Source organism: Choloepus didactylus, chromosome 3 (assembly GCF_015220235.1).
Source record: "Choloepus didactylus isolate mChoDid1 chromosome 3, mChoDid1.pri, whole genome shotgun sequence".
NCBI lineage: Eukaryota > Metazoa > Chordata > Mammalia > Pilosa > Megalonychidae > Choloepus > Choloepus didactylus.
Genome location: NC_051309.1, coordinates 167,116,790 through 167,142,880, shown reverse-complemented (window position 1 = coordinate 167,142,880; position 26,091 = coordinate 167,116,790). Strand labels below are relative to the sequence as shown.

The window sequence follows — 26,091 nt, the reverse complement described above, 5'->3', positions numbered from 1 at the left end:
TTTTCTGAGCAACTGGACATATTTCTGCTGGTTAGCATAACTAGAAATGCTGGTAAATACGGAGGACCCGACCGCATACCCAACAAGGGCTTTTAAAAAGTCATAATCTCATGGCATAGGATATTACCCTGCATTGCTACATTGGTTAACTGCATACTGTAACCAATCGTAAGTGGAAATTTAGCTTTAAGAGACTTTGTGACTAATGTTTTCCCACTGGGGATGAAGACAATGTTCCTATTTAGAAAGTAATTACCTGGCAGCTTTCATGAATTTTCCCCCTTTTCCCTAATCTTGACCCTGTGCATCTCTCTTTTCCTGTAGGCCTGTGGTTCTCAATCTTGGCTATACCTTAGAATCACAAGAGGAGCTTTAAAAATTACTGATGCCTGAGTCCCATCCCCAAAGATTGTCACTTAATTTTTCTGAGTTACAGTGTGGGCATTGGAATTTTTAAAAGCTCCCAATAATTTCTAACTTACAGCCAAAATGGAGAACAACTACTCTAGGCTTTCTTCAAGGCCACTTCTGCTATAGGAAGTTAAATCAGATGACACACTATTTTAGTGATTTTCTCTAACCATTGTGCAGAACCAAGGGTCCAACTATAAACTGAAACATTCAGCCATCATCTGAATACTAAGATACTGCTTTGGCCTATTCGTTCTCCCTTGAATGAAAACAATCTATACTCAATTCAAACTCAGAAGCTTTCCATACCCCCATGGAAAATATAGCATAGGTTCCATCTGCAATATCCTTTTACTTGAAAATATTAGAAATCACTTGAAATAACCGATATTCTATTTTTGACTTTCAAAAATTGCAATTTCACATGACTCAGCATAATAATAATTATTTCTCATATATGTAAATTAAAATAACATATGTGCTTTACAGTTTTACAACAACTCCATGAGGTCTGGAGGGATAGTTATCTTAAATTTGCAAATGAAGAAATTAAGGCTCAGAGAAGATAAGTGACTTTCCCAAAGTTATTCGGTGATTGAGTAGCAGATCTGGGAATGGAACCCAGGTCTTGCAAGATCCATTAGTCCCATTGGCCCCACCACCTAGGCTGAAAAGACAAAAGCCAAAGCCAAAACCACACAGGAAAGCAAAGTGTGGAAAGGAATTGGTTTTGCAGATAGCACCAGACTCCTCTTCTCATCTGCTTCTTCACAAACCTTGGGGAAGGGGAGAACCAAGAAAAACGTATGAAACCTTTGTAATCAAAGCTTAACAGTTCAGTTCCTACCTTTGAAATCCCCAATTGCCTTCTGGGAGCCCAGCCTAGTATTTTTTGCTACATTTGCAAAGTTTGAGAGCTTTTTCAAATGACCTCATTTGCCGGTTCCAGCCTGCAGCAGGAGAGGATGTACAAGATGCACCGGGGCCACGAGTCCATGCACGTGGAGATGATCTTGATCTTCCTTTGCGCTCTGGTCATCGCCCAGATAGTGCTGGTGCAGTGGAGACAGAGGCATGGCCGGTCCTACAACGTGAGTTGCCCCCGGGGCCACCCCCTGGAAGTCTGTTCCAGCTTGTCACCTAGACACTCTTCTCACTGCCCAAGTCCTCCTTTGTTATTGCTTGGGAGGAAACACTTTGGTTTAAGTCTGTGGTTCTCAACAGCACCCGTTTTGACAACCCAGGGGACATTCGCCAATGTCTGGAGACATTTTTCATTGTCACAACCGAGGGTGGGGAGATGCTATTAGCATCTTGTGGATAGAAGCTAGAGATGCTGCTAAACATCCTGCTATGTACAATACAGACCCCCACAAAAAAAGAATTATCTGATCCAAGTGTAAATAGTACCAAGGTTGAGAAATCCTAGTTTAAAGAAACTGATTTTCCTTTTGTGCATGAGCAGCTCCTGCAAATGGCCCAGGAAAAGAAGGATTAAAAATAGCAGAAACGAAAGTCTTGGGCTGTCTAACTTCATTTCCTTAGTAATAAAAGTCTTGGTGTTCATGGGTTGTATATGCATGGAAATGTATTAGTGTAAACCCTGCACCAATCTCAGAAACACAGAGCAGATTCCATTTTCACAGAACAGTCCCATGCAAGCATGTCCACTGGAACTTTGTCAGCTCAGGTCCTTAGAGTCACCGGACACTGGGCGTCATTAGAGCTGAGACCTGGTCACACAATGCTTAGAGCAGTGCTCCTTAACTCCTAGCAAGCATCAGAATCACCTGGAGGGCTTGTTAAACCAGGTTCCTGGGATCCACCCATAGAGTTTCTGATTCCATAGGTCTGAGATGGGGCCCCAAAATTTTCAGATCAAAAAGTTCCCAGGCGGTGCTGATGCTATTGGTCCCAGGACCACACTTTGAGAACTACTGGTGTAGACTGGACATGGCCTTAAATGTCAAAAGTCTGCAAAGGGAGAAGGTTCTCAACTAACACTCCACAGCTTTACATGATTCTGGGTCTCAGGCTGTTCAGTGTCTAAGAGGACTAGCCTGTAACCTGTGCTGTGTTGCTGGCTTAGTATCACTGTTTTACTTTTGCCCATGATAAAAATTATTTCCCATGTAGCAAGAAACTCCTTTGAGTTTTGTATCATATTTAAGCTTAGGCAATTTTGAATATTTTATATACAAAGGGGAACCTCATTTTATTTTGTTTTTTAAATCAAATGCATTTATTTTCTGTCATTTCACTATTGTCTGGTCAATTAAAATGAATACCATCTCTATTGCACTTGGATAATTCTTTTAAATGAAGGAGACTAGAATCAAACCTTACTAGACATTTGTCTCATATCAAAAACAAGCTCTTGGAGTATGTATAAATAAAATTTATTTTTAAAGTAACAAAACAATACAAAAAACTCAAGCTCCTTAAATATATCTGAAGGATCGTTTCCTTATCTGCAAAATGGAAATATCTAAAACAGAATTTCTGGAGTCCTTAAAAAAGAAGAAAACTGCATTCTTAAGCCCTTTCTTTATCACTGGTAACTATCTCTGGGTTATACTTAGAAAAAGTGTTCCATTTCCCTGATAACACAGGTGTGGGTTTTGCACAGAAAGCCCTCTGCCCTTCAAAGGAAACGCTGCCATGCAAGCCCACTGGCTGGCACTGTGTCCTGCTGCTCCTCCTTCATTTTTATTTGATGATTTTTGAGGGGGCTTATGCCAAAAAGAGTCTTTCATTGTTTTGTATTTGAAGATGTTGCTTCTGTGTTATTCTCTGTGAGGATGTGTGTCACTGCACCAACTGTGACACTTGCACAATGGCTCAAGCTAGCCGCAGACAGACATGCCCATGAGTCAACATCCCTTTTAGGACTTGTTGCCATTGGCACTTCTGATCTTTGATCACCCTGGTGACACTGGGCCCATGGAGACATCCCTGGGCCTGATAACTCTTAGTTAGCTGGAGCTGTCCACCAGAGCTCATTGTTGGCTTACTGCACAGGCTGTGCTGCCTGGAATCTTCTCCAGATCATTGCATTCAAACTGCCCCTCTTGCCACTCTGCCTCCTTACTCATTCCTCCTCTGTTCCCTGAGGGTGCTCTTTCTTGATCCTTCTATGACACATCTCCTGTATTTTATGGCTACCCAGATGGACTCTGTGGTTCTAAGGCTCACCTTGGAGGTGACCAGGTGACTGTGACGATGGCTGCTTTGGGGGTGATCCGTCTAGCACTTTGACGAAGCCAGGAGCCTAGATGAAGTTACGTCTCAGGGCTCAAGAACAGAGTCAGGTCTCTTGATGGCCCCACTGGGACTCCATTGGGGTAGCCTTTGGAATGTTTTCTATTTCTTTGCCCATCAGCCCATCTGTTATTGGCATTTTCCCAAAGCAGCAGGTTGAGTAGCCCTTTCCCCTGTGTGTCTCTGCTGACAATCTCTGGCTCGATGTGAGAGCCAGTGCATAAGGCTGATCCTTCCCATGTTGCAGCCCTGACTTTGCCTCGTGCTTTGCAGTCTTGCTTTGTGGTCTTTCTTTCCTTTTGGGGGGTTCACTTCCAGAGGCAGTCCTCAGAACCTAGTCATTTCTGGAACTATTGGTGATGACTGCAACTATTTGAGCTGGAAATGGTTTCCAGAGCACCAGTAGCTTATTCTAACACCAGCTTGCTTATTATATCCTGCAGGAATTGTATTGAAAAAACTTGCACCAAATGCACCAATTTAATGACTCTGGTGATGGAATTTGATGAACATGTTTCACTAATGCTGACCTAAGTAACCTAATCCAACAGAGAGGGCCTACCTGTTAAAATGTTTCTCTTGGCATCTAAGATTATAAGCTACTGAGAGCTTTGAACATGTTTATAAGATCCATGTAGTTCCTGGCTTTTTCATAGGGGCCATAGAGTAAAGTTTACTTCTTTGATTTGATGTCGTACCCTCCATCAGTATATTAAGTACTTTCAATAATTAATGTTACTTTTATTATTTTAGCTGATAATTATTATTGTTATTATTTTTATAGCTGTGTTAAGTGATTTTTGTATATTTTCTCTGTTACCATAGGAGCTAATTATTTTTATTCCCATTTTACAAGTGATACAAGATAATTTGGTCTAGGTCATATAATTAATTCATTGAGAGGGAAGACTAGAATCCAACCTCACTAGTCATTTGCTGCCATATCAAGGACAAGTTCCTTAAATATCTCTGAACCATGGTTTGCAAAATGAAGCTACCTAAGACAGGAACTATCTCACAGAGTTGTTGGCAATTCAGAAACCTTTACCTGTGAGAATTTCAACAGTGGCTGGTGCCTAGTAAATGTTTAGTAGCATTAGTTGATTCTGAATGCATTCAAGAGATATTGTTTGTATATAACATTTGTGTAAATTTACTCACTCTGTAAAAGCAGTTTGCTGATAAAAGGATCCTTTTTTGAATGCTTTTATGAAACTGAAGTGAATACTCAGCCACTAATTTATGTTCTCTGTTAGGAGATATTGGTGTATTGTTTTACTCAAAGCAGTATACTTATTTATCCTGCTTTTCCACTGCCCTTCTCTTCTGCCTTTTCCTTTTTCTGAGAACAGTTCCCCAGGCTGATATTTAAAAATGTACTAATAGGAACCAGAAGCAGGATGATGCGTGGAAGAGTCCTGCTTAGGAGTTTGAAGACTCTGGTTACTCATTTAACCTCATTTAATGAGCCTCAGTTTCCTGATATTTAAAATGATGGAAATTTTTTAAAGTAGGAAGGTCTTCCACCTTCAGTTCTCGCATATAAACAGCTTGGAAGTTGCCACTCTCATCTTACAAGAAAAAAGCTGAACAAACTGAATATCAATGACTTTTCTTGGACCTTCCAAAGAACTGAAGTCACCAGGCAAACCACCACACTGGAATCTGATGAGCCAGGCAAATACAGAGGATGACCGCTCACCAGAACAGAAGCCACCAAAGCCATGAACTTGTAGAAACACTTAAATGGCAAATTTGTTGAATTGCTGGAGGCAGAGTTAGACCAGCCTGAGAGTGAGAAACTTCCAGGGGTCATGGTCTTAGGAACCTCCCACACTTTCATGGTTTTGCTTCCAGGAATTTAAGTAGATGCTCACCTTGTAGAGTCCAGAAATACCTTCATGTTTCTGGCAGGGGAAGAGGAAAATTAACCATTTTGAATCACACCCAGAGTGTTCTCCATAACAAAGGCCTACCTGGCAAGGGAAAATGCTTTACCAGAACCTTACTGGATGTAGAAGAAGGGAATTTACCCAGCTCCAGTCCCCTTCAGCTTCTGTCTCAACTGAGGGGGAAAAACAGCTGAGAAATACATGTGAAGATCACAGCCCAGGTTCATAGCTCACAGAAAGACTGAGACTTTATCACATGATTATAGAATAACTTCCCTCCCACACTTACCACCACATGAGCAGGGTTCCAGTACACCAGCAGTGGATTACAGCTGAAAGAGCAGCAAGGCTCAGATTCTATTTAAGAAGGAGACTTTAGGGAAAAACAAATACAATGGGAAAGATTAAAAACAAAAACAAAAACAAGGCCACAAGAGGAAGTTGAATCCTCTGATGCTTACAGCTAGAAGGAACATTAAACACACAGCTCAACTCCTATCCAAATTTTTATAAAACCTCACTCTAAGGCCTATTTACCTCAGTTCTTATAACCTTATATATCATGTATGACTTTCAACCAAAAACATTACAAGGCATGATAAATGATAAGAAAAAAAAAAATGGGTAATGTAAGCATAGAGATGGAAATTCTAAGAAGGAATCAAAAATAAATGTTAGAGATTAAAAAAAAAAAAAAAGCTGTAATAGAAATGAAGAATCCCCCTGAAGGGCTCATTAGCAGACTGGGCATGACCAAGAAAGAATCAGTGAATTTGAGGATATGTCGATAGAAACTGCTCAAACTGAAATGCAAATATAAAGAAGAATGGAAACAAAAACAAAACAGAATATCCAAGAACTGTAGGACAATTACAAAAGGTATAACATACATGTAATGGGATGCCATAAGGAGAAGAAAGAGATAATGGAAAAGAAAAAAATATTTGAAGTAATAATGGTCTAAAATGTTGCAAAACTAGTGATAGATGCCAAGTCACAGATCCAGGAAGCTTGGAGAACACCAAGCAGGATAAATACCAACAAAACCTACACCTAGGTATATCATATTCCAACTGGAGAAAACCAAATACAAAGAGAAAATCTTGAAAGCAGGCATAGGAAAAAAAACACCTTACCCATAGAGAAATTAGGCTAAGAATTACATTGGACTTCTCATCAGAAACCATGTAAACAATAAGAGAGAGGAGTGAAATATTTAACATGTAAGAAAAATTCCACCAACCTAGACTTCTACATCTAACAAAATTACCCTTCAAAAGTAAAAAAGAAATAATGATTTTCTCGGGCAAATGAAAACTGAGGGAATTCATCACCTGTAGAACTGCCTTGAAGGAAACCTTAAAGGAAATTCTTCAGGAAGAAGGAGGTTACAAACTCAAATCTACATAAAAAAAACGAAGATGTTCCGGTTTGATAATGCTGCTGTTATGCAAAATACTGGAAATGGATCAGCTTTTATACAGGGGTGTTCTAGTTTGCTAATGCTGCCAGAATGAAAAACACCAGAAATGGATTGGCTTTTATAAAAGGGGGTTTATTTGTTTACACAGTTACAGTCTTAAGGCCATAAAGTGTCCAAGATCAACAAATGGGTACCTTCACTGGAGGATGGCCAGTGGTGTCCATAAAACCTCTGTTAGCTGGGAAGGCACATGGCTGATGTCTGCTCCAAAGTTCTGGGTTCAAAATGGCGTTCTCCCAGGACATTCCTCTCTATGCTGCAGTTCCTCAAAAATGTCACTCTTAGTTGCTCTTGGGCTATTTGTCCTCTCTTAGCTTCTCCGGAGCAAGAGTCTGCTTTCAATGGCCATCTTCAAACTATCTCTCATCTGCAGATACTCTCTCCTCTCCTGTGCATTCTTCAAACTGTCCCTGTTGGCTGTAGCAAGCTTGCTCCCTCTGTCCGAGCTTATATAGTGCTCCAGTAATTTAATTCAGACCCTCCCTGAATGGGTGGGGCAACCCCTCCATGGAAATCATCCAACCAAAGGTCTTGTCCACAGTTGATTGAATCACTTCTCCATGGAAACACCCAAAGGATTCCAAAATCTAATCAACACTAATATGTCTGCCCACACAAGATTGCATCAAAGATAATGGTGTTTGGGGGGACATAATACATCGAACTGGCACAGGGGGTTTGTTTGGTTACAAATTTACAGTCTGAAGGCCATGAAAATATCCAGATTAAGGCATCAACACAAGAATATCTTCACTGAAGGAAGGCCAGTGGCATCCAGAAAACCTCTGTTAGCTGGAAAGGCATGTGGCTGGTGTCTGCTGATCCAAGGCTATGTTCTAGCTCCTCTCTCAGCAGATGTGCATTCTTCAAAATGTTGCTCTTGGAGTGTATATTAGCCAGGGTTCTCTAGGGAAACAGATTCAACAAGAGATATCTATAAATATAAGATTTATAAAAGTGTCTCATGCAACTATGGGTATGCATGAGCCCAAATTCTGTAGGGCAGGTAGCAGACTAGCAACTCCAATGAAGATGTTTGATGAACTCCTCTGGCAGCAAACTGGCAACTCCGATGAACGTGTTCAATGAACTCCTCAGGCAACGAACTGGCAACTTCGATGAACTCCTCAGGAAACACTTCACTGGTCAGCCAAAGAAGTAAAGGTTCTTTATCTGTCTCACTTAAAAGTCTTCAACTGATTGGATTAAATACAGCTGATTGCATTCTCTCATTGTGGAAAACGTGCCCTTCATTGATGTCATCAGTCATAGCTGCAGCCAATTGACTGATGATTTAATAAACCAGTCTTCTGGTTTATTCACCAACCACAAATGTCCTTGCAGTAACAGCCAGGCCAGTGCTTGCTTGACCAGACACCTGGATACCATCACCCAGCCAAGCTGACACATGAACCTAACCATCACAGTGTATTTTGTCCCCTCTTAGCTTCTCCAAAGCATCAACAAAAGTCTGCTTTCGATGGCTGTCTCCAAAATGTGTCTTTCAACTGCAGCACTAAACTCCTTCTGTCTGAGCTCTTATAGGGCTCAAGTAAACTAATCAACACCCAAGCTGAAAGGGCAGGGCCACACTTCCATGGAAATAATCTTATCAACAGGTATTATCCACAGTTGAGTGGGTCACATCTCCATGGAAACAACCTAATCCAAAGATTCCAACCTAATCAACACTAATATGCCTGCCCCCACAAGATTGTATTAAAGAACATGGCATTTTGGAAGACATAATATATCCAAACTGGCACAGAGGAGAATCAGAGAAGTAATAAATGAAGGTAAAAGAAAATCTTTTATTTTTCTTATTCTTAATTGATCTAATATATAACTGTACAAAATAATAATAATAACAATGTATGGTATAATTACTTCTAGAAGATAACATAGGAGAAAATCTAGGTAACCTTGGGTTTGGTGATGAGTTTTTATATACAACACCAAAAGCATAATACATGAAAGGAAAAACTGATAAGTTGTACTTTATTAAAATAAGAAAACTTTTACTCTGTGAAAGGCACCATGAAGAGAATGAAAAAATAATCCAGAGACTGGGAGAAAATATTTGCAAAATAGATATTTGATAAGGGACTTGTATTCAAAATATACAAAGAACCCTTAAAGCTCTACAATAAGAAAACAGCCCAATTTAAAAATGGGCAAAAGATCTAAACAGATACCTTATCCAAGCAGATATACAGATGGAAAATAAACATATAAAAAGGAGATCACCATCATTTGTCATTCTGGAATTGCAAATTAAAACAACAGTGAGATACCACTATACACCTATTAGAATGGTTCACATCCCCCAAACTGACAATACCAAATGCTGACAAAGATGCAGAACAACAGGAACTCTCATTCATTGTTGGTGGGAATACAAAATGGTACCACCACTTTGGAAGACACTTTGGCAGTTTCTTACAAAGCTAGAAATAGTCTTACCATATGAACCAATAATCATACTGGATTTACCCAGTTGATTTGAAAACCTATTTTCACAGAGAAACCTGCAAGTGAATGTTTATAATAGATTATTCATAATCACCCAAAGCTGGAAGCAACCAAGATATTCATATAATGGAATATTATTCAGCAATAAAGAGAAATGAGCTCTCAAACCATGTAAAGATACAGAGCAACCTTAAATGCATATTGCTAAATGGAAAGGCTGTTTGAAAAGGCTATATATTGTTTGATTTCAATTATATGACCTAGAAAATGCAAAACTATAAAGATAGCAAATGATCAGTGTTTTCCAGGGGGAGAGAGGATTCAGGAGGGATAAATTTGAAGCAAAGGGGATTTTAGGACAGCAAAATTATTCTGTATGATATTGTAATGGTAGATACAAGACATTTTGCATTTGTCAAAATCCATAGAACTATACAGCATAAAGAATAAACCTCAATGTTTGAAATTTTTAAAAAATTATTAGGAGGTTGTGGGATCCCAAGAGGGAATGCATACTGTGACAAGAGAATCCAAACATATTACAAATGTGTGAACAACCTCACTGAAAAGAGTAGAGGGAAAAGGTGTTGACCTAAGTTTCTTTGGAAATGAGTGGAGTCTGTGAGACAAAAGGCAAACGAAACGACACATAAGCACTGCACTCTAGTTGATAAAGTTGTTTCCCATGGGGATATGGGTTAGCAACTTTGATACTGCTATATATGTGTACTAGAATGAAACAGTTAAGTAAATGGAATATAGATGGAAGAAACCAGGTTACTCACTATTGTAGTGGAGTTTATCGATAAAGAAGGGGAGGAAGCTAGAAAAAAAAGTAGGATATGCACACACAATAATGTGTGTGAACAGTTTTGCACACCAAAGATAATTTATATATATGTATATTCTTTACACTCTAAAGGTATTATTTATTATACATAAAGTTTCATTATTTATGTTTTATCTCATGCAAAATTTGGACCATGTACTTGAGAGGTGACTAATCCCAAAATCTTAGAACTTTTTCAGATACATTAACAAATATGTCCATCTGCTGTGTGATCATTTGTCTACACAGCAGCTGTTCTGTAATCTGTAGGACCTGTGTATATCAAAGCAGTTTATTATAAATATCTAAAGCCAAGGAAACAGGGTATTTAGAAAATGTTTAAAAACATAATATTAACTCCTCCTATGGGATGCCAAAAACTTGTGGATAAAAAAAGTGGAAAATTCTTATTTTGTTTGGGATACTACCAAATACCCAGATGTTTCCAGTAACGTTTTTAGCACAGCATAGACCAAGCATCTGGATATTTGAAACTTCTTTTTCTTTCTAGTTGGTCTAGTCTGATATGGGATAGACATAGAGCCTCAGAGGTAAATTATTTCCAAATGCTTTTTAAAAGTATTTAATTAAAAATAAAATTTAATTCGGCACCACTCTTTCCACCTTCTTTTATGTATCCTGCTTTTCATATCTGCAGGAAGCAGAGGAGGTGGGTATCAAAAAATAATCTCTTCAAATTGATTGGAAGGTCTAATATCTACTACACAGAGTTTGAGTTTCAGACACATTGTTAACTTGCCTGAATACACAGGCAAATAATTTGCCACAGATTGAAACATTTCTCTATTTAAATCAAAAAACTTTCTGCCCATTAATACTGTGAAACACTAGAGCATACTAGAGTTGAGTTGTGTCTGCTCAAATCTTTTTAAAATGAGGCAAGGCACAGATACTCACATACAAACTTACTTATATATGTCCACAACATGGCAGGATCTTCTCTAAGAATTTAAATAACAAAATCAATGATCTGGATTGATTTGGAGATAGAAATATGGACCAAATAAATTTCTAAGGGCCCTTCATATGCCAAGATTCCACACTTTTTTCTTGTTCAATTTATGTGCACACTTTCCTTCATTGCCTTGGTACTGATAGCAGCAATGTTTTCTGGAGTCATGTATTTACATTATGTTTTTCTGCTTGCCTCTGAGCACTCCCCTGCACTCCCCCCACCCAAACACAGTTCTCCACCCATGCACATTCCCACTCCCCATCTCTACACACACACAAAAATATGGCTGCAAACAGTTTTGGATTTGCAGTGCAAGGGAAATGAGCATCACATTACTTCTTTCTTTTTTTAAAAAATATTTCATGGTCCATTCATCATTTTGTACAATAAGACAAAAGAAAAGGCTTCTTTGTTTCAACTTGATTTGTAAATCATTTTGTGTATGGCAACAGGAAAAAACATGATACTTCTGGGCAGCATCTGATTCCTCAGGAAATTCCTCCTGCTATGATATGCGGTGGGGGGAGAACGTGGGTGACGTGATCCAGATGCATGGGCTGCCCTTCTCCAGTAATGCAGATGTGTTTTATATGCACATGCCCAGATGGTCAGATGCCCTTCCTGCATCGTTAATGTGTTCCAGATGCAGGCTTCTTCCTTTGCATGCATGTGCCTCGATTTCACATATTTCATGTGTTTATTTATGAGGCACAACATTCCTGCCTTTCATATGTGGCAGTTACTATTAAAAAAGAGAAGTTTCAACTGCTCTGGAAATTGATAAAGAATCTTTAAAATTGCTATGAAATATGGCCTTCATTTCAAAATGACTTCTCATGTAATTATTGAATTCATAATGTAAATTTCTGACCTTTCCCCTTGCCTGTTGAGAGAATATGGTGCTGGATTCATACTTTAGAGATAGCTAATAAATTAAAGATTTGCATAATAATAAATTATAATGAGTTTTGCTTTTATTTTATTTATGATTCCCTAAGCCCATTTTAAAAAGTAGCAAGTCTATACACTGAACATTGGTAGTCACTGTTAATTAAATTTGGGCATCAACTAAGAGAAATTTGGATTCTTCCAGAAATAGTTCATACTTATAGATCCAGAGAGAGAACTAGTTTTATAAAAAGAGAGTCTGATTATAGTTACAAGTTATTATAGATTGTAACTCCATGGATTTGAGGAAATATATCGGTCATATAAACTTTGTCTCATGATCTAAAGTATAAGATATAAGAGAATGATGGTTTTACTCTGAATGAAAATGAGCTGATTCTGAACTTTTTATTCAAAAAATGTCAGCATTTCTATGGGAGAAATTTTTAAATGAATCAAATTCTTAAAAGAGAAATATGGAAGATACACATGACAGATCAGATTTTGAAAAATGAACTTCATTGCCATTTCCTTCTTAATAGCAGAAGAAATTGACTTAGAAAGTTCAGCAAATGTATTATTTATAATAGATAACTATCTTCATAATCAGCTGTAGGAAATAAATGACTGAAATAGTGATGAATTTTTTTCAGGGGCTGCACAGTTTTATTAGCAATAGCAGAGGGTCAAAATTGCCAATGCTGAGTGCTAAGCTAAACATATTGTGAGTCTTATTTACCTAGCATGTGGTTTCTGGCCCTCATGAAAACTATTCTACTTCCTTAGTAAAGCCTTTTTTTTCTTATTTGAGTCTATATACTTACCCAATTTTGTAAACAAAGGTTTTAACAACTTCATTAACTTTCACCACACCCATGACATGTGATGGAAATTTAAAATAATTATCTAATTCAGGCAAAAGTAACAAAAATGTACTCTTCCCTGAAAGTATTGCCTGAAATTTTAAAAAAGGAAAAGGAGTTATAGGATATTTTTTCCCTAATCTTTCCAGAAAAGTACTTCAGATTTACTTCATGTATACTTTTGTTCAAATGCACATACCTAATAGCAACTCTAGTGTTCTCTGAAAGATTAAGAGCAACTCCAATAAGATTTCAGATGCAGATCGTTCATGGGGATGGAGCAATAAAAGAAGAATGTCAAGCCTGGAGAATGTCTTCCTATTTGACATGGAGAGAAGCGTGGCTGTGGTCCTTCCTTTTTTTGTTTGTTTGTTTGTTTGTTTGTTTGTTTGTTTTAAATCTTAAAGTCTCATCCAGTGTTTTTGGTTTTTGACCTTGGACTATTATAACCAAGACCTTACTAAAGGAGCTGAAAATATATCCTTAGACTTCTTTTTCTAAGACTTCCCTTTTTATCGCTAAGATTAAGAGCATAAAGAAAACAAATAGCATCAGTCTTTTTTATGCCCAGGATGACATATACATGACATATGCACAGTAACAATCCTTCCTACATCTCTTCCAGATATAATTAACTGATCAAGATTCTCTTTACCACTACACTAGGCTCAGGCTCCTCCTCAACAAAACTTTGCAGGGAGCACCTACTGATTAATTAAAGTCCAGTCCACACTGGAGAGGAAACTGCTTTTCCGTCCCTCTCTCATGGTTCTGGGCAAATAGCAGGTGATTGGTCTGATTGTGATAATACAAAAAGGTTATTGTTATTGTTTAAACCAGTCTGCTTTCCTTAAGAGGCGAATAGCGGTATTATTAGGCCTGCTTTGAAGAGTAGGACCATTGCTAGGGTAACCGTACCAAGTCAGTGACCCACAGCCCATCAGCTCAGTCTCTCTGGATCTCTCCCCTGTGTGCCGGGCACAGCCAACCCAAAGGACCCACGAAAGGTTGCTTGGGCTCAGGTCAGTGCTACAGGCCACAGAGGGGTTGGAGAGGAACAGAAGAGTTGATCCACATGTTGGGAGGCCTGGGAAAGATACCAGCAAAGTAAAGAGGGCAAACAGGAAGCAAAGTGGTGGGTTGCAAATGCAAAGTCGAGATGAAATAGCCCCCTAGTTGGGATTGGAGGGCTGAACCTGTCGAGCCCACAGGAACAGGAGGTGGAAGAGGCTAGAAGCTGCTCTGAAACTGACCGCCAGTTCCTCCTTCAACACCCCCTGTGCACTTTACATGTTCAGATGAGAACAGCAACAGTCCCTTATCAGTAGCTGTGCATTCGGATTTCAGAGGGCTTTCCCATCCGTGATCTCACTGAATCCCCACCTCAATCAGAACTGGGAAACAGGGTAGGTGTTGTTATCCCCAAGTTTACAGCTAAAGTGAGGCTCACTTGTCCGAAATTACATACCTGCTAAGCCTAAATTGCTTTCAGCTGAAATATCCAGATGGTGACAGAAGATGGGAATTCAAATTTCCATCAGAATTTCCTGATAATTGTGCCAGTTCTCTCCTCAACTTTGCATGTATAAGAAACTGGATGATTTGATGGTGAATCCATTGCATGTTTGAGAAACGATGTTGAAGGTGGTTTCCTCGGGGGTACCTCAATAATTGAAAAGATACTTTTTGTTCATTTCTCTGACAGCTTGTGACCCTGTTGCAGCTGTGGGTTGTCCCTTTGTATTTCACTATAAAACTTTACTGGTGGCGGTTTCTGTCTATGTGGGGAATGTTCTCAGTTATTACCAGTTATATCCTCTTCAGAGCTACCCGAAAACCCCTCTCAGGGAGAACACCACGGTATGTATAGCATTCATTCCTTCCCCTTATTTTAAAACATTAAAAGGTATATTTAATTTCCATTTTCCTGGGGTGGAGGAGATGTTACACTTCTTTTACATTTAGTAGCAAAACATTTGGGAGATTAGCTGCATTGCTGTTAGTTCACATCCATTACTTAATGGTGATTAAGACACATGCTCTGTAAAATTCGTTACTTAAAATATTAGCTACTGAAGGCAAGGAGAAAGAGAAGTGAAACTATTGCTTAAAAACTCTAGAGCACTATTTGCATGTTTATTCTAAGCTCAGCATTTTGTTTTATTCCTCTATAAGTTGGGTCACACACATTTTAAAATAGAACAGGAGTTAGACGTTTGCATTTCAACCTGAAGATGTCTGATAAATCGTAAGTAATGGATAACTTATTACTCTCATAAGAAATGAGGCCTTAATATTCCAAAGATTGTGGGAACAGCCAACTCTCTGAGGTTCATATAGTTCTATCATATCATTCAAAAGTCTTTCCAAAGTGCTTCATAACCACCTAACATACCCACAAGTTTGCCTTCACTCTCCTTGCTCTTTAGACAAAATTTATCAAGAATTCTCAACCAGATGAAACTGAAATGAGATACAGAGAAAGTGTAATATGTTAAATGGGTATAAGACAAGGTCAAATTTTGATTTCTGTTGGAGAATACATCATAAGCGCCTGTGAAATACGTTCATGATTATTTAATCATTTCAATATTTATTTTTATTCTTTAAAAAAACAGAAGAGACAAATATCAACTTTTACTTCTAGCTTGGAGAAGAAAAAATATTTAGTATAAAAAGTCAGATAAATAAATGTAATGATAAAGATTGAAATACAAATAAATAAATTCAGGTTTATGAGTATTTTAATCTACTCCCATTTTCGGGAGAGCTCGGTGGTGCTCGGAGGCCTTCTTAAGTGGCCAGGTTGGGGTCTTGGACAACCTTTGTAGGGCCTGGTTTACCCATCTCTAAAACGGACATATGGTACCCTCTCCCCTTCTTATAAAATGTTGTAAGTTATCTGAGATTTGTGAAAGAGCTCTCAGGTTTGGAAGAAGCAAGATGTACTTGTTTTCATCGCCTGTAAATCTGTATTATATTTCAGTGAGAATGGTTCTCTTTTCCTCTATATCATTACTTACCCTGGCTCAATGCAGCATTTCCATGCTCATCATCTCACTCAATGCAGAGGACCTCCATTGCAAGAAATACCCAAACGCTTCCTCATTACACATCATGGCTCATAAATCTGGATGGCCAGGGTTCCCTGCCCTCTGCTTCTCATGCCCACAACACATCCACTTCAGTTCCCTCCGCCTGCACAGCTCAGAGCCCTGGCATACAGGCTGAGGGCCAGCCGGCTCCAAAGACCTCCTAAAGTGGACCCCAATGCCATGTGGAGAGACAGCAATGGGAGAGGCTAATAAAGGCCTCTTTCCTTCTAGAAAAGAAGTCAGGATAAAGGAGCTCCTTATCAGAGAGGTAGGAGGCCCTAAGATCTTTATGGATCTTTGTTTTATCATCATATTATAGACAAGTCATGTCTTAACTATTTTCCATTTGGAAGCAAAGGGTTTCATTACAGTCTAGGAAAGCCAGTGGATGCAAATCAGCATTGGTGCAGAAAGCAAATAGAAGAGGAGTGGCCTTTGGCACTCACAATGTTTAAAAACTGGTTGTTCTTCCTCCAGTATACCAAATCCTAACTGTGGAACAGAGTCACGGGGAAGGGGACGTGGTTTCCTGTCTACTCCAGCTGGTGTTGTCTGTCAAGCAATGAAATTCCAGTTCAAAAATAGGCCACAGACAAGCCACAAAGGGTTGGTCTTGATCATATCAATTCCAACCCAAAGGCCAGATTTCCTTTTAGAGGCTGCCTGGAAGCAGTAGCACAAATTCTTAAGTGGCTTAGGTGCCCTAGAGTGTGAGTCCAAGTAGCCATTTCTGGGCTCTATTGTTCCTGGAAACATGTACCTCTGGGAAGCAGGAAGAATTGGGGGGGAGGGGGTGAGAGTTGGAAAATCTGGTACATTCATAACAATTATATAATAGATTGAGCATTTAATGTGCAAAGTCCTGAAATAGTGGTACCTAATCTTCAAAACCAGTCTAGGAGCTAGTATTATTATCCCTACTTTATAAATGAGGAATCATGGGAAGAAATGCCAGGCAAGTTGACCAAGGTCCCACAGACAGTAAGCAGCAGAGCAAAGAGTCAAACCAGGAAAACTTGACTGCAAAGCTCATGCTTTCAAGAGCATGTTGTGGCTTAATTAAATCACACAAACCATTTTGCACAAAGACACTTAGTTTAAAAAGATGAGAGCCATGGAAGACCTGTAATGCTGGCACAATTTGGAGAGGGCCCTCAAGGCAAGGAGGGAGAGTGCCAAGCATGCATGGAGTTCAGGAACCCCACACCTTACTGCCGGCTGGGGCTGGGGCTGGCGCCGCCTCGGAGCTTGTCTGCTTTCCCATCACCACCCCTGTTTCACAACATAAACTTCCACCTTGATCTGACTACACTGAGCTTAGCACTGGCAAATGGAACGTGCTGAAGACCCAAGGAGGCACTATGGCAGAAAGACCCCCAAAGCTCTCTCTGGCCCCTTTGGAAATAATGAGACCCCGCAGAATTAGGCGGAATGGTCATAAGCAGACTTGTGCCTCCCATGCAGGTTTCTCCTCCACATAACTCACCATTGCCTAGCCCTCCCATTGGGCAGGAGCACACCTCCTGTGTGGAGGGTATATTGATACCAGTGGCCCGTGTGTGCCAGTTATTTGAAGGGTGGAAAGCATTTTGCCATAGAAAAAGTGTAAATGACAGCTCACTTCTCGGACAAGCCCACAAACCTTATTTAAACTAAAATGTTTCAGAAGGTCCCTTCTAACTGGAATTCAGTGAACCAGAGCATCTTGTATAGTGTTGAAATATTACACCAGTAATATCATAGTACTTAAGCATTGGCTCCAACGGGGAGGAGGCTTGGGAAGGTGAAAGAGTTGGGGATAGGACTCCAGGGGTTGGAGGTGAGAGGGTGGAGCCAAATACCTGGGCCTAGATTGGCATGAGGTTTAGAGTGAAAAGCAGAAGAGGAACTTCAAGAGGACATGGAGAGAAAGGGCTGAGAGGCACACAGGGCCTCCTGTATACCTATACCCTGAGAAAAACACTCCAGCCACCTGCTTATTTTCTTCTTTGGATTCCAAGGAAGTCCCCACCCCCTCCCTCAGCTTCTCTTTCTCCTTCTTCCATCTGTTGTTTTCCAATCAGCATGGCCACAGGAATGGAACTGGGTTCCCAGCCTCTTCCCACATCTTCCGGGGCATGAAGCATCCATGCAGCCTTTTCTATAGATTTTCTAAGGGCTTTTACTGCTAGTGAAGGTGGAAACATGCAGGGTTAAGGGCTTCCTTCTAGAACATCTCCACTCTCACTCTCCCTGATCAGCCTCTGGCTTTTCATTTAGGCCCTATGGGAAGAAGGAATGGTCTCAGTGAGGTCAGGGATATACAAAGGATCCATCCACATGGCAGAAGAAAGCAAGACTGAAGCTCCCTTGCAATTTCATCCCATGGGCTAAGGGAGGAGCTCTTCGAGTGAGAAGAGATGAGATGGGGGCTGGCCCACTACTGATGATATCTGCGCTGGGGCTGGAGGGCAGAGGGGCAGCAAGCAGAAACTGTTGGGGAACTTGGATCTCTCCTCTTGACTTCTCTTCCCATCTTTTGCTCGCCTCCAAGGTACTCCTGCCCAAACCACTCTATGCTAACCTTAGGGCAAGATTAGAAGGGGAGATGGGGAGAATAGTCAGGGTCCCAGTAGAGTAGCCATTCCTAAAGGCCATTCTACGTGAGGAACATAGATAAATTAAGATGAATTTACATATGCATAAACATATAAACACATTTGCATGGAGTACTCTTTATATATTGTCTCTGTCTATTGTATTAAAACTCTAGATTAATGAATTTAGCTGATACTGACAGGCTAATGCTCTGTATATTATGTAATAAATACAACTTTAGAAGCTAGAAACTTATTTATAGCAATGTTTGAAAATGACAAAGTACTTTATAATTTGTTCTTTCTCCCCACTTTTCGCTCTACAGATTGGTCTACAAATGGTTTCTTCTCATCTACAAACTCAGTTATGCATTTGGTGTTGTGGGTTATTTGGCTATCATGTTTACAATGTGTGGATTTAATTTCTTTTTCAAGTAAGTATCACCAATTAAGACTTAAAATCTCCAGCAATTGGTTGGAACATTCACCTACTCAAGTTCTCTGTATCCAGAAGCAGCATTCAGCCCTGTAGTTCTCATGCACACATTGCGTACTGTAAATATCCACATGCAGTCTTGTCATTGGGGAAAACCACTAGACAAGGAAGAAGAAAATCTACAGAAGAAAAAATTTTAAAAAAGTTTATTTTTTTAAATAACTCCAGTTTATGGAAGCTTTTTAGTGAATCTGTACTTGATCTACAAATTTTAAAAACCACCATTGAAAGTGGGCCTACATTTGTGATGGAATAATTCCTACTGAACCACAAATATCCCTTCCACAAAATTCTAAGGTGTCCAGATTTCCTTCTATATATCTCTTTCATCTAGAATTGTGATGTCCGATACAGCAGCAAATAGCTTGTGTGACTGTCAAGCACATAAAACATGGCTCGTCTAAAATGAGATGTGTTGTAAGTATAAAATACACACCAGATTTCAAAGACTTAATATGAAAAAAATATATTGATTACATGTTGGAGTGATAGTAATTTGGATATCTTGGTGAAATTAATTACCCCAGAATCTCTCTCACATTGAGGTTACTCTAAATCGCTGGAACCACAACAGAAATTGAAAGGCAGAGATCAGCAACTTTGCTCACAAAATGAAGAAGGCAAGTGAATGCAGAGTCAGCCCTGGGAAAAGAGCTCTTCCTATGGTGACAGAGCAATCTGATTTTTTAAACTTGTCATGAAACTTTCAGAAAGGGAACATCTAAAATTTTGTAGCAGGAAAGGGATAGAAAGTAATTGTGCAGATCCATTATTGCTAATTTAAGATGTAGAAAGACACTGATAATTTCTTTTTTTTAACATAACGTCTATATTTCCTTATTTTAGTGAATGTAAAAAGGACTTTTATAAATCATTTGGAACTATAGTTGTCCCAAGTCTATTACTTCATTAGATTTTAAGATCCTTAACCATGAATTCTCCTACAATGAGGCGCATCAAGAACTTAAGCCTTCAGTTTGGGAGAGAACTATTTTTTCACTGCCAATTGTTGTTGCACATCATTGTATTATGATTCTTTTCTATGGGGTCACAAGTTTGTTACTACACTTTTTTTTTTTAATTTTTATTAGGATTGTTCAGATACCATACAATTATCCAAAGATCCAAAGTGTTCAATCAGTTGCATCTGGTACCCTCTTACAGCTGTGCATCCATCACCAAACTTAATTTTTGTTCAATTTTTAGAAACTTTTCATTACTCCAGGCAAGAAATAAAGTGAAAGATGGGGAAAAAAAAAAAAAGGAAAAGAAAAGGAAACTCGAATCCTCCCATATCCCTAACCAACCCCCCTCAATTACTGACTCGTAGTGTTGGTATAGTACATTTGTTATTGTTTATGAAAGAATGTTGAAATACTACAAACTGTAGTATATAGTTTGCAATAGGAATATAGTTCTTCCCTATATGTCCCTCTATTGTTAACTTCTAGTTGTATTGTCATACATTTGTTCTGGTTCATGGAAGAGTTTTCTAATATTTGTACAGTTAATCATTGACATTGCCCACCATAGGATTCAGTTTTATACATTCCCATCTTTTGACCTCCAGCTTTCCTTCTGGTGACATATATGACTCTGAGCCTGTTTCCACCTCATTCAGATGCCATTCAGCACTGTTAGTTATTCTCACATCTTGCTACCTACACCTCTGTTTATTTCCAAACATTTAAGTTCATCCTAGTTGAACATTGTGCTCATACTAAGTAACCACTCCCCATTCTTAAGCCTCATCCTATATCTTGGTACCTTATATTTCAGGTCTATGAGTTTACATATTATAATTAGTTCTTATCAGTGAGACTCTGCAATATTTGTCCATATGTGTCTGGCTAATTTCACTCAGTATATTGCCCTTGGGGTTTTGACATCAACCCATTTTTTTTTAAGATGGTTTTGTTCACACCCCATACACTCCATTCTAAGTAAACAATCGATGGTTCTCTGTATGGTCACATATTTATGTGTTCACCACCTTCACCACTATCTATATAAGGACATCTACATTTCTTCCACAAGGCAGGAGGGAGCATCAAAGAAGGTAGAGAGGGAAAAGAAAGGAAAAAAATGACAGCTACGAAGTAGCAAAAGGAAAAGTAATCTTAAATCAAAGTGGGGTAAAGAGTCAGACACCACCACCAATGTCAAGTGTCTATCATGCCTCCCCTATCCCCCCTTCTTATCTGCATTTACCTTGATGTATCACCTTTGTTACATTAAAGGAAGCATAATACAATGATTCTGTTAGTTACAGTCTCTAGTTCACATTGATTGCATCTCTCCCCCAATGCCTCCCCATTTTTAACACCTTGCAAGGTTGACATTTTCTTCTTGCCCACGTAAAAGAACATATTTGTACATTTTATCACAATTGTTGGACACTCTAGATTTCACCAGGTTACACAGTCCCATTCTTTATCTTTCCTCCTTTCTTCTGGTGTCTCACATGCTCCCAACCTTCCTCTCTCAACCGTATACATAGCTATCTTTGTGCAGTGTACTTACATTGCTGTGCTACCATCTCCCAAAATTGTATTCTGAACCACACACTCCCATCTTCCCCTATCAGTCTGCAGTGCTCCCTTTAGTAATTCCTGTAGAGCAGGCGTCTTGTTCACAAAGTCTCTCATTGTTTGTCAGAAAATATTTTGAGCTCTCCCTCATATTTGAAGGACAGCTTTGCTGGATATAGGATTCTTGGTTGGTGGTTTTTCTCTTTCAGTATCTCAAATATATCACACCTCTTCCTTCTTGGCCCATGGTTTCTGCTGAGAGATCTGCACATAGTCTTATTAAGCTTATGTGCTTTGTATGTGATGGATTGCTTTTCTCTTGCTGCTTTCAGGATTCTCTTTTTGTCTTTGACATTTGATAATCTGATTATTAAGTGTCTTGGCGTAGGCCTATTCAGATCTATTCTGTTTGGAGTATGCTGCACTTCTTGGATCTGTAATTTTATGTCTTTCATAAGAGATGGGAAATTTTCATTGATTATTTCCTCTATTATTGCCTCTACCCCCTTTTCCCTTCTCTTATCCTTCTGGAATACCAATGATACATAGATTCTTGTACTTTGTTTCATCTTTAAGTTCCTGGAGACATTGCTCATATTTTTTCATTCTTTTCTCCATCTGCTCCTTTGCGTGTAGGCTTTCAGTTGTTTTGTTCTCCAGTTCTTGAGTGTTTTCTTCTGCCTCTTGATGTCTGCTGTTGTATGTTTCCATTGTGTCTTTCATCTCTTGTGTCCTGCCTTTCATTTCCATAGATTCTACTAGTTGTGTTTTTGACCTTTCAATTTCTGCCGTATGTATGCCCAGTGTTTTCTTTACAGCCTCTGTCTCTTTTGTGAAATATTTTCTAAAGTTTTTGAATTGATTTAGCATTAGTTGTTTAAATTCCTGTATCTCAGTTGAAGTGTATGTTTGTTCCTTTGACTGGGTCATAGCTTCGTTTTTGTTAGTGTAGGTTGTAGTTTTCTGTTGTCTAGGCATCTGACCTCCTAGGCCACCCCAATCAAGTTTTCCCAGACAAGAACACGTTCAGGTCACAGAAGGAGAAAATATTCAGTATCTGGTTCCCCTGATGGTTTTTCTTAGAGGATTAATACACCTGTGCTTTTCTGTTTGGCAGGTGCAATCTGTCACCGCCTGTGTGAGGGGGTGTGGCCTGTGGCTCTCCTCCCCAGGCTTTGAGGTCTGGTTCCGGAAAGGCAGGCGGTAAAGCTGGGTCCCTCCCTTTCCTTTGGGAAGCTCTGCTCCCTCCAAAGAGGTCACTGTCTATCAGGAAATTTTTTGTTTCTCTGACTCTGCTGATCAACATGTTTTGATTTTAAAATAGCTGAGTCTGTCTTTACTGCAAAGCGCTGCAGGCTGAAAGTGGCTGCAGTTTTCTCCACAGAGAGTAAAAGGGACAGAAAAGCTCCCAGGTTCACCCGTCAGCCTCTGGGCTTCTCGTCCGAGACAGATATGTCCCCCGACTCTCCCAAGGTCAGTTGTCCCCAAAAGCCTCTGTCTGCTTGCTGAGGATTCGCTGTCTGTATTGAGCAGTTAACATTAAAATCCCAGATGGAGCTGGGCTGAGGTACACTAGCTTGTTTGGAGAGTGCTGCTCTCTAGCACCGTGCGGCTTCTGTGAGGGAGGGGCTCTCGGCTCTCGGCTCTCAGCGCGGGTCCGCAGTTTTACTTAGATTTTATGCTGCGATTGCGGGCATTCCTCCCAGTTCAGGTTGGTGGATGATAAGTGGACAGTCACATTTGTCTCCCCACAGTTATTCCTGGTTATTTACTAGTTTTTTTGGTCATTTATGAATTGTTCCTGGGGGGACTAACAGTCTTCCAGTTCTCTCTGTGCCGCCATCTTTTCTCCCTGTTACTACACTTTTTATCAATAAGTTTATAAATACATGCTCTCCTGGACATGGAGGGAAGATTATCCTTATTGTCCAAATTCTCAAATATTTCCCAGGCAAATCCTGGAAAGGATGAAGCCACCAGCTGTGTTGGGATTCCCAATTCATCACCAAAAGATCAGTACCCTCTAAATCTATTAAGCTCTCTGTCTTGCTCATTCCTCCTCAAGTACCCAACTCCTCTCCCCTCCACCCAGACCCCCAGTGGTATTTGAAACTGTTTACAGATCAAACAAACCAAGTGTGCAATGATTAACATCCAAAAATCAAATTAGGAGGTAATTATTCACCTTTAAAGAGATACTTCTCTTTAAAAACAAAAGATTGTCACAGTGTCATAGTGTGTTGGAAATATGATTCAAGTTGCAAAAATAATATTATTGATTAATACATGGCAACCATGGCATAGTAGCAAAAGGCCTCAAAATTCAAGCTTGGATCCTGGCTTTGTTTACCACTTGTCATGTTAAGCAAATCAGCTTTGTAAATCTCCATTTTTCTCAAATGCAAAGTAGAGATAATATCTATCACACATTTCCTAGGTAAGATAATATATTTGAAAGCATTCTGTCAAATCTAAAGCTTGAAAACACTGATTCTCAACCCTAGCTGTACTACATAATCACCTGAGGGGGCCTTTAAAAATATTGCTATGCAGACCCCACCCAGAGCAATTAAAATAGAGTCCATTGGGTTGGTGCACATGCACTAGTGTATTTTTTTTATTTTTTTAATTGAGATTGTTCACATACAATACAATTGTCCAAAGATCCAAAGTGTACAATCAGTTGCCCCTCGTACCATCATACAGCTGTGCATCCTTCACCACAATTAATTTTTTTTTCAATTTTTAGAACATTTTCATTACTCCAGAAAAGAAATAAAGACAAAAAAAGGGAACTCAAATTCTCCCATACCCCTAACCACACCCCCCTCCATTATTGACTCATAGTATTGGTATAGTACATTTGTTACTGTTGATGAAAGAATGTTAAAATACTTCTAATTGTAGTATGTAGTTTACAGTAGGTATATATTTTTTCCCTATATGCCCCTCTATTGTTAACTTCTAGTTATCATGTCATACATTTGTTCTGATTCACGAAAGAGATTTCTAATACTTGTATAGTTAATCACAGACATTGCCCACCACAAGGTTCACTGTTTATATATTTCCATCTTTAAACCTCTAACTTTCCTTCTAGTGACATCCGTGACTCTGAGCTTACCCTTTCCACCACATTCATGCACCGTTCAGCACTATTAGTTATTCTCACAACATGCTGCCATCAGCTCTGTCCATTTCCAAACATTTAAGTTCAACCTAGTTGAACATTCTGCTCATACTAAGCAACCGCTCCCCATTCTTTAGCCTCGTTCTATATCCTGGTAACTTATATTTCATGTCTATGAGTTTACATATTATGTTTAGTTCATATCAGTGAGACCCTGCAATATTTGTCCTTATGTGTCTGACTTACTTCACTCAATATAGTGCCCTCAAGCTTTCTTCATCAACCCATTTTTTTAAAGGTGGTTTTGTTCACACACCATACATTCCATCCTAAGTAAATTATTGATGGTTCCCTGTATAGTCACGTATTTATGTATTCACCACCATCACCACTATCTATATACGGACATCTCCATTTCTTCCACAAAGCAGGAGGAAGAGTCAAAAAAGGCAGAGAGACAAAAGAAAAAGAGAAAAGAAAGAGAAAAAAAACATGACAGCTAGGAAGTAACAAAAGGAAAGACGACATTAGACTAAAGTAGAATAAAGAGTCAGACAACATTACCAATGCCAAGAGTCCCATACCCTTCCCTTATGTCCTCCTCTTATAGGCATTTAGCTTTGGTAAATTGTCTTTGTTACATTAAAGGAAGCATAATGCAATATTTCTGTTAATTATAGTCTCTAATTTGAATCACTTGTATTTTTCCCCCAATACCTCCTTATTTTTAACACCTTGCAAGGTTGACATTCATTTGCCTCCCTCATGTGAAAACATATTTGTACACTTTATTACAATTGTTGAGCACTCTAGGTTTCACTGAGTTATACAGTCCCAGTCTTTATCTTTCTTCTTTCCTTCTGGTTTCCCACATGCTCCTAACCTTCCCCTTTCAGCCATACTCACAGTCATCTCCATTCAATGTATCCTCATTGCTGTGCCTCCATCACGCAAAATTGTGTTCCAAACCTCTCACTCCTGTCTTTTCCTATCTGTCTTTAGTGCTCCCTTTAGTATTTCCTGTAGAGCAGGTATCTTGTTCACAAACTCTCTCATTGTCTGTTTGTCAGAGAATATTTTAAACTCTCCCTCATATTTGAAGGACAGTTTTGCCAGATATAGGATTCTTGGCTGGTGGTTTTTCTCTTTCAGTATCTTAAATATATCACACCATTTCCTTCTTGCCTC

At 39.2% G+C, this 26,091-nt stretch overlaps 1 protein-coding gene across 2 annotated transcripts in view; it reads left to right on the top strand.

Annotated features, from left to right (window-relative positions):
* The window catches only part of RNF175 (ring finger protein 175), a 49,872-nt gene that overhangs the window by 11,583 nt on the left and 12,198 nt on the right, over positions 1–26,091 (top strand). For both annotated transcript variants that reach the window (XM_037830861.1, XM_037830860.1), the window contains exons 3-5: positions 1,361–1,502; positions 14,781–14,935; positions 19,073–19,180. In XM_037830861.1, the coding sequence (XP_037686789.1) occupies positions 1,361–1,502; positions 14,781–14,935; positions 19,073–19,180 (405 nt within the window). The remainder of the gene's footprint in view (positions 1–1,360; positions 1,503–14,780; positions 14,936–19,072; positions 19,181–26,091) is intronic.